The sequence below is a fragment of the Podarcis tiliguerta genome (assembly GCF_965153285.1).
Source record: "Podarcis tiliguerta genome assembly, chromosome: 3".
NCBI lineage: Eukaryota > Metazoa > Chordata > Lepidosauria > Squamata > Lacertidae > Podarcis > Podarcis tiliguerta.
In genome coordinates this window covers 2112443-2125471 of record NC_139536.1, presented here as the reverse complement: position 1 = coordinate 2125471, position 13029 = coordinate 2112443, and the positions used below count along the sequence as shown (strand labels likewise).

The 13029-nt window shown below is 49.4% G+C and overlaps 1 protein-coding gene across 1 annotated transcript in view; it reads left to right on the top strand.

Moving 5' to 3' along the window:
• Nucleotides 1-5614: 5614 nt before the first annotated feature.
• The window catches only part of DRC1 (dynein regulatory complex subunit 1), a gene marked incomplete at its 5' end in the record, with an annotated part of 34071 nt that continues 26656 nt past the window's right edge, over nt 5615-13029 (top strand). Inside the window, 3 exons of the mRNA XM_083432323.1 lie at nt 5615-5793; nt 7642-7729; nt 9098-9210. Coding sequence (XP_083288449.1) covers nt 5615-5793; nt 7642-7729; nt 9098-9210 — 380 coding nt within the window. The remainder of the gene's footprint in view (nt 5794-7641; nt 7730-9097; nt 9211-13029) is intronic.

The window sequence follows — 13029 nt, the reverse complement described above, 5'->3', positions numbered from 1 at the left end:
TCCGCTTCCTTCTCGCAGAAAACCTCCAAAAACGCTGCGTACTTGCGCGGCACTGCTTGCAGCGTGCCTAATTGTAGCTGCGGGTCGTCCCCTCCTTCTTCCGGGCTAGGAAGGATGCAATGTTCCGCGCAATAGGAGGAGCCGAAGGTCAGTTGGCGCTGGTACCACGCCAATGCTGGGCTGTGCCTGTGCAGCCAACTCATGCCCAAGACGACAGGCGTGTCCGACAGGTGGGTGACATTGAAGCTGATAACTTCTTGGTGATTTCCAATCCGCATCACCATTGGTTGCGTTTGTTGCACCACCTGCCCCCCTAACAAGTCTCTGCCATCCACCGTGACAACGTTCAGGGGCAGCGTGGCTGGTAGCAGTGGTATATTGTGCTGCTGAATGAATTCCAGTCCTATAAAGTCAGCGTTACTGCCGGAGTCAATGGTGATCGGCACCTCCAGAGTGCGTCCATTGGGCAGTTGGAGAGACGCTGTAAGCTGCACCACTGGTTTGGGTGGGAGGGGGTCTGTGGGTTGCAAAAGTGCTGGGGATTGCTTCATTGACTTGTCTGGCTGGACCCCAGTGCCTCTTCCTCCAGCCAGACTCCGTCGTTTAACTGTTGCTGTGTTTTCAATTGAGCTGCGTCTGTGACTGTTGCCGAGGCTGCAGTGTGCTTGTGGAGCCTCTGGGGACACTCTTTCGCCATGTGTTGAGCACTGTCGCAGATGTAGCACTTCCTGTTCCCTCTAGGAGGCTTCGTTTTGGCTGCTCCCAGTGTTAGGGCTCTGGTAGCTGACTGAGCCCTGGCACCTCCGATCTCCATCGGTTCTTCTCCCCCTCCCTGCGAGGGTGTGGAGTGCGCACGCGCTGCTTCTCTGGGAGAGAAGGGAGGTGCTCTGGCTGGTGCCCTTCCCCAACGCCCTTCTTCCCTGTTCCAAGGACGTTCCTCCAGATGCACCCCGATTTCCAGAGCCCTCTGGACTACTTGCTGGGTGCTCCTTGGCCTCTCCCCCCTTCCAATCTCCGCTTTTACATCTGCATTCAAGCCCTCCCAAAAGAGGTCTCTCACTGGCTCAGAATCTTTTTGCCATCCCAGTGCATGAACTAGTCCGAAAAAGCGTGCATGGTACTGCCTCACGCTGGCTTTGCCCTGTTTAAGTCCATGTATGTCCCTCCGGGCAATGTCGATGTCTATCTTTGATAAAAAACACGAGTCCATTGCTTTAATGAAAGCCTTCGCATCCTGGAGCGCCGGATCATTATCTCTCCATAAATTCCTCAGCCACGTTTTGGCCTCCCCATGCAAATGGGACAAGATAAATCCCACTTTCTCTCTTTCATCTCTAAAGTCTTTGTCAAGCAGATCCAGCGCAAACAGCAGGTCTGCTCTGAAGTTGGGGTACTGCTGTAGACTCCCGTCAAAATGAGATACAAGGCTGCCTCCCCTTCTCCCCAAGCCAATGCCCTCTGCTTTGGGTCCCGGTGGCCCTTGTTTAGAAAGCACGTCCAACCTGACTTGGAGATCCCGGCAGGCGTTAACCATTTCCTCCTCTCTTTTCCTGGATGCAAGTACCTCCGTGCTGAGTTGTGTCACAGCTTCTTGCAGGGCTGTTAGTTGCTCTTCCGTAGTCATCTTGCCTGAGTTTTGTGAGCTCTGGAGGCACCCCTCTTCTTCCCTCGCTGCGTCGACTCACGTGGCGAGGTTCTTGGTGCCAAAATTTGAAGAGACGGAGCTTACTGTCAGAGCTGGCTCCTGGTCCCAGCTCACCAAGGACCAACGCTAGCCGGTAGTAAAGTATCAAAGTCTTTATTGAAGAATAGATTCCATTTCAAAGCCTCAGCGTCCCAGCCCTACATCTGGACTCTAGACCGGCGAAGCTCCGTCTGAGTCTCTGCCCCCTGCGCACCAGTTTAAGACTCTAATCTTACTCCACCTCTTCCTTCTCTCTCTCTTCCTCTGGGTCCTACTACCCCCCGGGGTCTCCTCCCTCCTGGACTCTTCTGAGGCAGACGTTGACCCCTCTGACTCCTCCCCCTCTCTTCGGCGGGCTTTAGGACCTGGCTCCCTACCCGGGCTGCCCACCTTGCCGCCCTCCTGTACATTTGAACTTGGCGCGCGCGCGCATTTAACTTTCCTGATGACCGTTTCCTCGCTCCCTGACGAGGGTGTGGTCCCTCCTGCCTCACGTTCTCCCGCTGCCCGCGCGCCCCCTGATCCCGATGCCTGGGACTCCTCCCCCCTACTGCGCTCTGGGGGGGACGCTGGTCCGGATTTCCAGCTGCTACTCTCTGAGTCCCCTCTGGCCCCTTCTTCCCGAGGTGCTCCCCTGGGCACTCCCCTTGCCCTGACTATGGGGGCCCCTTTCTGTGAATCTTCCGAGTCACTGGAGAGACTCAGAGACCTCGGACTGCTGTCTTCGCTGACATTTCCTTCGGACTCCTCCCCCTCGCTCTCCACTTCCTCCCTCTCCTGTGACTCTGCTCCTGAACCCCTGACACGTGTATTGAGTCGAATAGGATCCAGAATGCAGCAGTCTGATTGGTCCTAGAACAATAGGATTCACAATGCAGCAGTCTGATTGGTCCTAGAACAATGCAGCAGTCTGATTGGTCCGCAGGAGCCAGCCAATCCAGCTCAAGGTGGAAGTGAATCCGCAACCTGATTGGCCTACAGGTGAATCCCGGAATTAGCCAATCACATGTGGCCCATTGTGTAAATAATGTATATAAAGCAGACATTTCAGGGGAACTTCCATTCCTCCTCACCACTGAGCTAAATAAAGAGCATGAAATCCACTCTCGACTCCAAGTATATTTCATTATTATTATTATCAACAACAACAACTGCAAAGTTGGAAAGGAGACTCTACTCAGATTCCCGGCTGGGTTTTAAATGAGCTGCTCTCGCCTGAGAAAAAGTTGCCATAGAATCATAGAATTGGACAGTTGGAAGGGACCCCCAAGGGTCATAGAATCATAGAGTTGGAAGAGACCACAAGGGCCATCGAGTCCAACCCCCTGCCAAGCAGGAAACACCATCAGAGCACTCCTGACATGGTTGTCAAGCCTCTGCTTAAAGACCTCCAAAGAAGGAGACTCCACCACACTCCTTGGCAGCAAATTCCACTGTCAAACAGCTCTTACTGTCAGGAAGTTCTTCCTAATGTTTAGGTGGAATCTTCTTTCTTGTAGTTTGGATCCATTGCTCCGTGTCCGCTTCTCTGGAGCAGCAGAAAACGACCTTTCTCCCTCCTCTATGTGACATCCTTTTATATATTTGAACGTGACTATCATATCACCCCTTAACCTCCTCTTCTCCAGGCTAAACATGCCCAGCTCCCTTAGTCGTTCCTCATAAGGCATCGTTTCCAGGCCTTTGACCATTTTGGTTGCCCTCCTCTGGACACGTTCCAGTTTGTCAGTGTCCTTCTTGAACTGTGGTGCCCAGAACTGGACACAGTACTCCAGGTGAGGTCTGACCAGAGCAGAATACAGTGGCACTATTACTTCCTTTGATCTAGATGCTATACTCCTATTGATGCAGCCCAGAATTGCATTGGCTTTTTTAGCTGCCGCGTCACACTGTTGGCTCAGACCAACCCCCTGCAATGCTGGCATTAACTGCAGGCTGCCTCATGGAAAACATCTGGTTGGCACCTTCCAGGATCCTGGCAAATGGGATGGCAGGATGCAGTTAGCTGGCGAGGCAGTGTGGTGTGATGGTTAGTGCGCCAGACCTGGGAGTCCTGGGTGCAAATCTCCCCACTCAGCAGCGAAGCTTTCTCGGTAACCTTGAGCCCATCACTGCCTCTCAGCCTAACCTACCTCACAGAGGAGGAAGAGAAGAACTACGGTACCCAACCTTGAGCTCCTTAGAGCAGGGTTTCCCAAACTTGGGTCTCCAGCTGGTTTTGGACCACAAGCCCCATCATCTCTAATCACTGGTCCTGCTGGCTAGGGATGATGGGGTTTGTAGTCTGACCACGGCTGGGAACCCAAGTTAGAAGGCGGGTTGCAAATTTCAGAATCAAATAATAAAAATGAGAGCAGCAGCCTGCCTCACAGGGTTGTGGTGAGGGTGGAATGGGGAGAGCCGTGCCGACTCCCTTGGCCTCCTTGTAATGGAGCTAAGAAATAATCATCATCATAATTCTATGTGCTTTTAAAATGTGGGGGTTTTAGAGGGAGTTATTGGGTTGCTGTTTTTATTTTATATTTTATATAAAATATATAAAAAAATTATTTTATTTTATGTATAATTTTTTATAAAATTATCTTATTTCATGTATAATTTTTAATATAATTATTTAATTTTATGTATAATTTTTAAATAAAATTATTTCATTTTATATAATTTTTCATAAAAACATTTTATTTTATATATTTTATAAAACTTTGTTTTCTATAAACTTTTAATGAAATTTTATTTTTAAAAAATATTTTTTTAAATAAAAAAATATTTTTTATGTTTTGTGGATTTATATTTTTACTTTCTGTGAACTGCCCTGAGACCTCCGGGTATAGGGCGGTATATAAATGCACATAATAATAATAATAATAATGCAATACACATTTTACCTTAAGTAATAATAACAATAATAATAATAATGCCCAATTAAAGTGGGAGGCGCTACATAAATACTCAAGGGTGGGGGGGATTAATTTCTTTTCCCTACAAAGATGCATCTCCCGAGCAGATATTAATTGCAAGGATCTGCGGACTAACCCTAACCCTTTGCCCGAAGAGAGTAGTAATAATAATAATAATAATAATAATAATAATTCAATAATAATAATACCCACTTCCACAAAACCCACACAGAGATGCCAAATTTTCAACCTGTTTGTGAAAATCATCAGAGATCGCAAAGAAAGGAATATATGATAACAACAAGAAGAGAAAGAAAGTAATAAAGGACTATCCGAAACGAACTGGATGGAACTGTCTAATAAAAGCAGCAAATAAGTGATGTCTGGAGTTATTCAGAATTTTGGACTCGTGCGGAGCTTGATGTATGGGTGCCCCCCCAAAATTTAAAATTTGGCTGTATAATTTGGAACTAATGCGATTTGAATAATGTGATGTGATTGGCCTGTTAATAAAAATTATTTCAAATAATAATAATAATAATAATAATAATAATACCCACTTAAAGTGGGAGGCGCTACATAAATACTCGAGGGTGGGGGGGATTATTCCTTTTCCTACGAAGATGCATCTCCCCAGCAGATATTAATTGCAAGGATCTGCGGACTAACCCTAACCCTTTGCCCGAAGATAATAATAATAATAATAATAATAATAATAAATCAATAATAATAATACCCACTTAAAGTGGGAGGCGCTACATAAATAGTCGAGGGTGGGTGGGGGGATTAATTTCCTTTCCCTACGAAGACGCATCTCCCCAGCAAAAATAAGCGAAATCTGCCCCCACCTCCTTGCAGCCTGCAATGCACCCGGATGCCGGCGCCGCGCGTCGGTCTACCTTTCTAGCTCTACGTTTGAAGAAGGCGGACGCCGGCACGCACGTGACGTTATGCCGTGGCGGCGCGGGCCCCGGTTTCCTAGCGACGGCGTTGCCCTGGCGACGGAGGGCGCCGGGCCTGGTGGGGCGCCGGGATGAGCTCGGAGGGCGAAGGGGGCGGCGGCGGCGGCGGGGCGGAGGGGGCGGAGGAGGGCGGCGAGGGCGCGGGGGGAGGCGCGCGAGCCAAGGCGCCCAACCTCGCCTCCGAGGACCCGCAGGAGCGCATCGCCGCCCGGCGCCTCCGCATCGCCGCCCGCCTCGAGGCCAAGAGGAGGTAGGGGTCCGGCTAGAGGACCTCTGGGGACCCCTTCCGAGGGGAGGGGGAGGGACGGGGAGGCATCACAAGGAGGACCTCTAGGGGGGAGGCGCAATGCTAGCATCGCGAAGGGGGTCCGGCTGGAGGACCTCTGGGGGCCCCTTCCGAGGGGGTCGGGAAGGGGAGGCATTGCGAGGGGGTCGGACTAGAGGACCTCTGGGGGACCCTTCCGAGGGGAGGGGGGAAGGGGAGGGGAGGCATCGCAAGGGGGTTCCGGCTAGAGGACCTCTGGGGGCCCCTTCCGAGGGGAGGGGGAGGGACGGGGAGGCATCGCGAGGGGGTCCGGCTGGAGGACCTCTGGGAGACCCGAGGGGAGGGGGGAGAGGAGGCATCACGAGGGGGTCCGACTAGAGGACCTCTGCATGTCCCTTCAGGGGAGGATCTAGGAGTCTTGGTTGACCACAAACTTAACATGAGCCAACAGTGTGACGCGGCAGCTAAAAAAGCCAATGCAATTCTGGGCTGCATCAATAGGAGTATAGCATCTAGATCAAGGGAAGTTATAGTGCCACTGTATTCTGCTCTGGTCAGACCTCACCTGGAGTACTGTGTCCAGTTCTGGGCACCACAGTTCAAGAAGGACACTGACAAACTGGAACGTGTCCAGAGGAGGGCAACCAAAATGGTCAAAGGCCTGGAAACGATGCCTTATGAGGATCGGCTAAGGGAGCTGGGCATGTTTAGCCTGGAGAAGAGGAGGTTAAGGGGTGATATGATAGCCATGTTCAAATATATAAAAGGATGTCACATAGAGGAGGGAGAAAGGTTGTTTTCTGCTGCTCCAGAGAAGCGGACACGGAGCAATGGATACAAACTACAAGAAAGAAGATTCCACCTAAACATTAGGAAGAACTTCCTGACAGTAAGAGCTGTTCGACAGTGGAATTTGCTGCCAAGGAGTGTGGTGGAGTCTCCTTCTTTGGAGGTCTTTAAGCAGAGGCTTGACAACCATATGTCAGGAGTGCTCTGATGGTGTTTCCTGCTTGGCAGGGGGTTGGACTCGATGACCCTTGTGGTCTCTTCCAACTCTATGATTCTATGATTCTATGATTCTATGAGAGGAGAGGAATCGCAAGGAGGTTGGACTAGAAAACCTCTAGGTGCCCCTTCCGAGGGGAGGGGGAGGCGCAATGCTAGCATCGCGAAGGGGGTCCGGCTAGTGGACCTCTAGGATCCCCTTCCTAGGGAAGGGGAAGGCACAACCCTGGCATCGCAAGGGGGATCAGACTAGAGGACCTCTGGGAGACCCTTCCGAGGGGGGAGGGCTGGGGAGGCATCGCAAGGGGGTCGGACTAGAGGACCTCTGGGTGTACCTTCCAAGGGGGCAAGGAAGGGGAGGCATCATGAGAGGGGTCTGGCTACAGCACCTCTAGGAACCCCTTCCAAAGGAGGGGGGAAGCACAGTGCTGGCATCGCGGGGGGGGTCCAGCTAGAGGACCTCTAGGATCCCCTTCCGTGGGAGGAGGGAAGGGGACGCATCGCGAGGGGGTCTGGCTAGAGGACCTCTGGGATCCCCTTCCGAGGGGAGGTTGTGAATCCTGACGCATCTTGGGTGATCTGCCACCCAGCTCTGAACCTCTCCTCCCACAGCCCAACCCCCAGACGCAGAAATGGTCCCAGCATCCCACTTCTTAAGACCCCCATGTTTCCCACCCACACCCTTTTGGGACCCCCCACCCACCACTTCCCCCCAGAGCTCCCTATCCAGAGTCACTCTGGTTTCAGGTCTGGAGATCCCCAAACGTTAGTCCAGGCACAGGGTGGGTAGACCAAGGATGAACATGCCCCTTTTGGGCTCTTTTCCAGGGAGGCCCTTGGCGAAGATCCAGATGCGCATAAGCTGGTGGAAGAGGAGCAGAGTCGGAGCCACAAACAGATAGAGGACAGCAGACAGGTTAGGACTCAGCGAGGGAACCAGGGCGGTTTTGCGTATGATTTCCCCAAATTGCATTCAATCAGTTCACAGCACAGCGTGACAAAAAGAAACCCAATCCATCGCTATCCATATGAAAGACGATACAAAACAGTTTCAGAATAGCAAAAAAGACACAGTAAGATAACATTAGTATCGATATACAGTGGTGACTTGGTTCTCAAACTTAGTCCGTTCCAGAAGTCCCAAAACCAAAGTGTTCCAAAACCAAGGTGTGCTTTCCCATAGAAAGTAATGCAAAACAGATTAATCCGTTCCAGACTTTTAAAAACAACCCCTAAAACAGTGATTTAACATGAATTTTACTATCTAACGAGACCATTGATCCATAAAATGAAAGCGATAATCAATGTATTGCAGTCACAGAATCAATCCGTCAGTAGCTGAACTGGGTTCCACACAGTCACAAAAACAAAACGAAAAGAGCCGCAAAAACACAAAATAAATAGCAAAAAAGACCTCAGCATAACACTCAAAACACTCAAGCGTAACACTCAAAACGGGGAATGTTCAGCTTCCGGAAAAAGTTCGCAAACTGGAACAGTTTCTTCCGGGTTTGCAGTGTTTGGGTTCCAAGTTGTTTGAGTACCAAGGCGTTTGAGAACCAGGGTACCACTGTATCTTAATTTTTCAGTTACCAGCGAGAGCAAAGTGAAATGCCCCCTGGACTAAGTAGCCTAGCTGGCAGAAGTTAGTAGTAGCTGCAACTCTGGAGAAGGAGGTAGGGCTGGCAAGAATCGGCTGAAAGAACCTCAACTTTCAGGAGGGAACTGAACTCAAGGTGGAAATTACGGTCACTTCATTCCTATTGCCAAGATACATCTGTATAGCACAGCTTCACAGTTGCACACCCTGCAGGGTTTTTGTTTTTTTCCCCTAGAAGTGGCGCTGTGGGTTAAACCACAGAACCTAGGGCTTGCCGATCAGAAGGTCGGCGGTTCGAATCCCCGCGACGGAGTGAGCTCCCGTTGCTCAGTCCCTGCTCCTGCCAGCCTAGCAGTTCAAAAGCACGTCAAAATGGAAGTAGATAAATAGGTACCACTCCAGTGGGAAGGTAAATGGCGTTTCCGTGCACTGCTCTGGTTCGCCAGAAGCAGCTTGGTCATGCTGGCCACACGACCTGGAAACTGTATGCTGGTTCCCTCGGCCAATAAAGCGAGATGAGCACCGCAACCCCAGAGTCATTCGCAACTGTACCTAACGGTCAGGGGTCCCTTTACCTTTAGCAACATAAATCAGTCTGGTTGGTCAAAAGATACCGCCTCAATCATTTCATGTCTGCATTAGCTTAGAATGACCCGCTTATAATATGTTCTCTTCTCTGCTCAGAGGTTGACTAAGCTGCTGATCGATGGCACGCAGCTAGTGACAAACATCCAGGTGGCAGCTGATTCTCGGGAGACGCACAGGAGGGCAGAGGAAGAGGAGCTGAATCGGCAAAGGTAAGCGCTGGGCTGGGGCATCCTCTTTAACTGGGGGATATCTGGGAAAGGGGACGCGGGTGGCCCTGTGGGTTAAACCACAGAGCCTAGGGCTTGCCGATCAGAAGGTCGGCGGTTCGAATCCCCGTGATGGGGTGAGCTCCCGTTGCTCGGTCCCTGCTCCTGCCAACCTAGCAGTTTGAAAGCACGTCAAAGTGCAAGTAGATCAATAGGTACCACTCCGGCGGGAAGGTAAACGGCGTTTCCGTGTGCTGCTCTGGTTCACCAGAAGCGGCTTAGTCATGCTGGCCACATGACCCGGAAGCTGTACGCCGGCTCCCTCGGCCAGTAAAGCGAGATGAGCACCGCAACCCCAGAGTTGGTTACGACTGGACCTAATGGTCAGGGGTCCCTTTACCTTTTTATCTGGGAAAGAGGCAGGAGAGATCAGAGCCAGCCAGCGGTTCCCTTGGGAACTCAGCGCGATCTTCACTTTGACCAAGGGGTCAGAAAAGACGTCCACTCCCAGGTTCAACATTCTGATTCAGGCTTGAGAGAACTGCAGGTTCCAGTGTGCGGAACGTGGACCTGATAAACTGCTTTGCACTAAATCAGAATGTTGGCCCATACATTATTTCTTTTAACCAGTTTTGTAGCCTGCCCTTCCTGCAAGGAGCTCGGAATCTGTACCCATCCTTTTATATATATATATGTATACACACACACACACACACACACACACACACACAGTGGTACCTCGGGATGTGAACGGGATTCGTTCCGGAGCCCCGTTCGCATCCTTAATAGAATGTAAGATGCGACTGTGCGTGGGTTGCGTTTCGCCGTTTCTGCACATGCGTGTGACATCATTTTGACCATCTGCGCATGTGCGAGCGGCGAAACCCAGAAGTAACACGCTCTGTTACTTCCAGGTCGCCCCGGAGCGCAACCAGAAAATACTTATTCTGAAGCATATTTATCCCGACGTATGACTGTATATATGTGTGTGTACACACACACACATTTTTATTAGTTTTTTTAACATATCATTTCCAACAATCATATAACATAACTTCTTATCTTATACAATATTTTAGATTTCCGTCAACACCTCTGATGATTTTCCGTTCTTTATCATGTATTCCGCATTTCTTTATTTCTCTATTACTCCTAATTATCGTTAACTAATAATTCTCCTCATAGTCTTTCTTGCAATATTTCAGATAGTCCTCCTTACAGAACTTCTTGCAGTCCTACTAGCGCAATCCGTTCATTACAATTGCTTTTCAAATAGTTCGTATATTTACTCCAGTCTTCTAAGAATCTCTGGTCCCGCAGGTTTCGAATCCTTCCTGTTAATTTATCCAGTTCTGCATAGTCCATCAATTTCATCCGCTATTCTTCTTTCGTCGGTAGTTCTTCTTGCTTCCATTTTTGTGCCAGCAGAATCTGTACCCATCCTTACAGCAGTCCTATGACGCATGTTAGGCTGGGCTCCTCGACTGGCAGCCATGCTCCACCCCTGCTGTCTGGAAACCTCCTTAAACTGGAGGTGCTGAGAACTGAAGCCAGGAGGGGAATTTGATTGCAAGGTGTGCGCTGTGTCCTTCAGGTGCGGCCCCTCCTTGTTTTAAGTACACTGGCATCAAGGTATAATGGAGCCAAACAGTCCGAAGGGAGCTCAGAGTTCATTTTGTCCCTGCCCATGTTTCACAGCCCACACTGGGTGCCCCCCCCCCGGCCTCAGCTTAAATGCTTGTAGCAAAGGACCACCCATCATTTTCCTAGGGAGTCCCATCTATTGGCAAAGAGCTTGTGAAACCAGGGAGGTCTTCCTCACATGAATCTGTTGGGATACTGCCAGGGAGACAAAGTCCATCATGACTCTACGTCGTGTCCGGACGTCCATCGATCTCTCGTAGACACGCAGTATCAGCAATTAGCGACACGAGCTCCAGAAAATAGCTTGCCACATTCCAGAGCTGATATACGCTCTATCAGCAGATAATGCACAGCGAAAGATGCACTCAGGAGAGCATTATTTACAAGTTTATTCAGCGTTGATCAGAACAAAGAAAACATGACTGCCTGCTTCAGTGTCTCAGACACAGAGAGAGAATGAAAGCAAAGACACAACAGAAACATCCTGTGAACAGGAAATATGCAGGCTGTGACACAAACATCCTGCTCCCTTTTAAGGTAGAACGGAAATATTCGAACAGAATCAACACCCCCTTTCCTGTCATTTGGACTTGTGGGTGTGGGCCTTGAGCTTTGAAGCAGCAGAAAACAAATTTTCCCTTCGGAGATGGAAATATGAGCAGTTTTATATATATATATATATATATTTATTCCATTTTTTTTATCTAAAAAAAATTAAACAAACAAACATAAATCTCAACTGTATTTAAACCAATTTTAGTAACGTTGTTAAGTGACTTCCTCAAATCCCCCTAGTTGAATTTCAGTGTATATCATTTTAACAGTTTTCCAAGACCAATTTTCTCATAAAATTAACTTAATCACTTAACACCTTTCTTTCTTTCTATTTTAACTTTAAACATATTAATCTCTGACATTACATATTTAAATCCTAAGCCTATCTGGTATTTGTAAGCTTTTTAAATTAAATTATCTTAACATATTTAACTAAATTTGAATTTCCTCCATTCCTCCTGGTACTCCTCCTCCTTCTGGTCGCGGACTCTTCCTGTCAGGTCGGCTAGCTCCGAAAAGTCCATCATCTTCATCTGCCATTCCTCCACTGTAGGGACTTCTTGTGTTTCCCAATTCTTAGCTATCAATTCTTGCTGCAGTTGTGGCATACAAAAAACAGTTTGACATCTTTCTTGGGCAATTCCAAACCTGTTATTCCAAGAAGAAAGGCCCCTGGTTTCTTAATAAATGTATATTTCAACTTTTTTTTTCAGTGCATGAAATATGAACAATTATAAACATGGGGTTGATAGAACATTATATGGCAGCAAGCACCCTTTCCCTCTAGCTTTATTCCCATATTGGCTGAGTTCTCTGAAGGCTGGTTCCCGTTCGGAGGAGGCCCCCACTTCTGTGACTGCACTACCCTCAATAGTTCAGATGCTCTCCTGCAGTTTGGCTGAGATTCCTTCATTGCAGGGGGTTGGACTGGATGACCCTCAGGGTCCCTTCCAACTCTGCAATTCTGTGATTGGCTTAAGATTCTTAGGCTGAATTGGAGGTGAAAGGGAAAGCGTTACAAAAACGAGATAGCAGTTAATTGAGAGGGGTGGGTGTTGTGCCACACCCCTATTTGGGGAGGGGCTTTCCACTTACACTGAACTTCAAAATGCCCAAAGAGCCAACGGACTACTGGGAATCAGGCCTACAGATGCATCTGAACTTCAGGAAAGTGTCCGTTTGGAAATGCATGGTGCTCGAGCCAAAAAGAAAGACCGAGGAGGAGAGGGCAGAGGTCTTGTGCCAGCAAATGATTAAGATCAGGGGTCCCCAAACTAAGACCCACAGGCCGGATAAGGCCCGAGGGACTCATTTATCCAGCTCGCGGTGACCCCTGCTGCCTGCTGCCGCCGCCCACTTTTACCAGCACTGTGCGGCTGCCCACTTTCGGGTCGGAGGAGCACCGGAAATAGCTTGTGCACGTGCGCAAGTGTTATTTACGCATGCGTTATTTCTGGTGCACATCCGGGTCAGAGACGGCCCATGCACATGCGCACAAGCTATTTCCAGTGCTCCTCCAACCCAGAAGTGCGCCGGAAATTGCGTGTGTGCACGCATATGGGCACACACTCCCCTGCCCTCTGGCCGCCGCGCATTCGGCGCTGGAGATACCTCTGGCCCGAG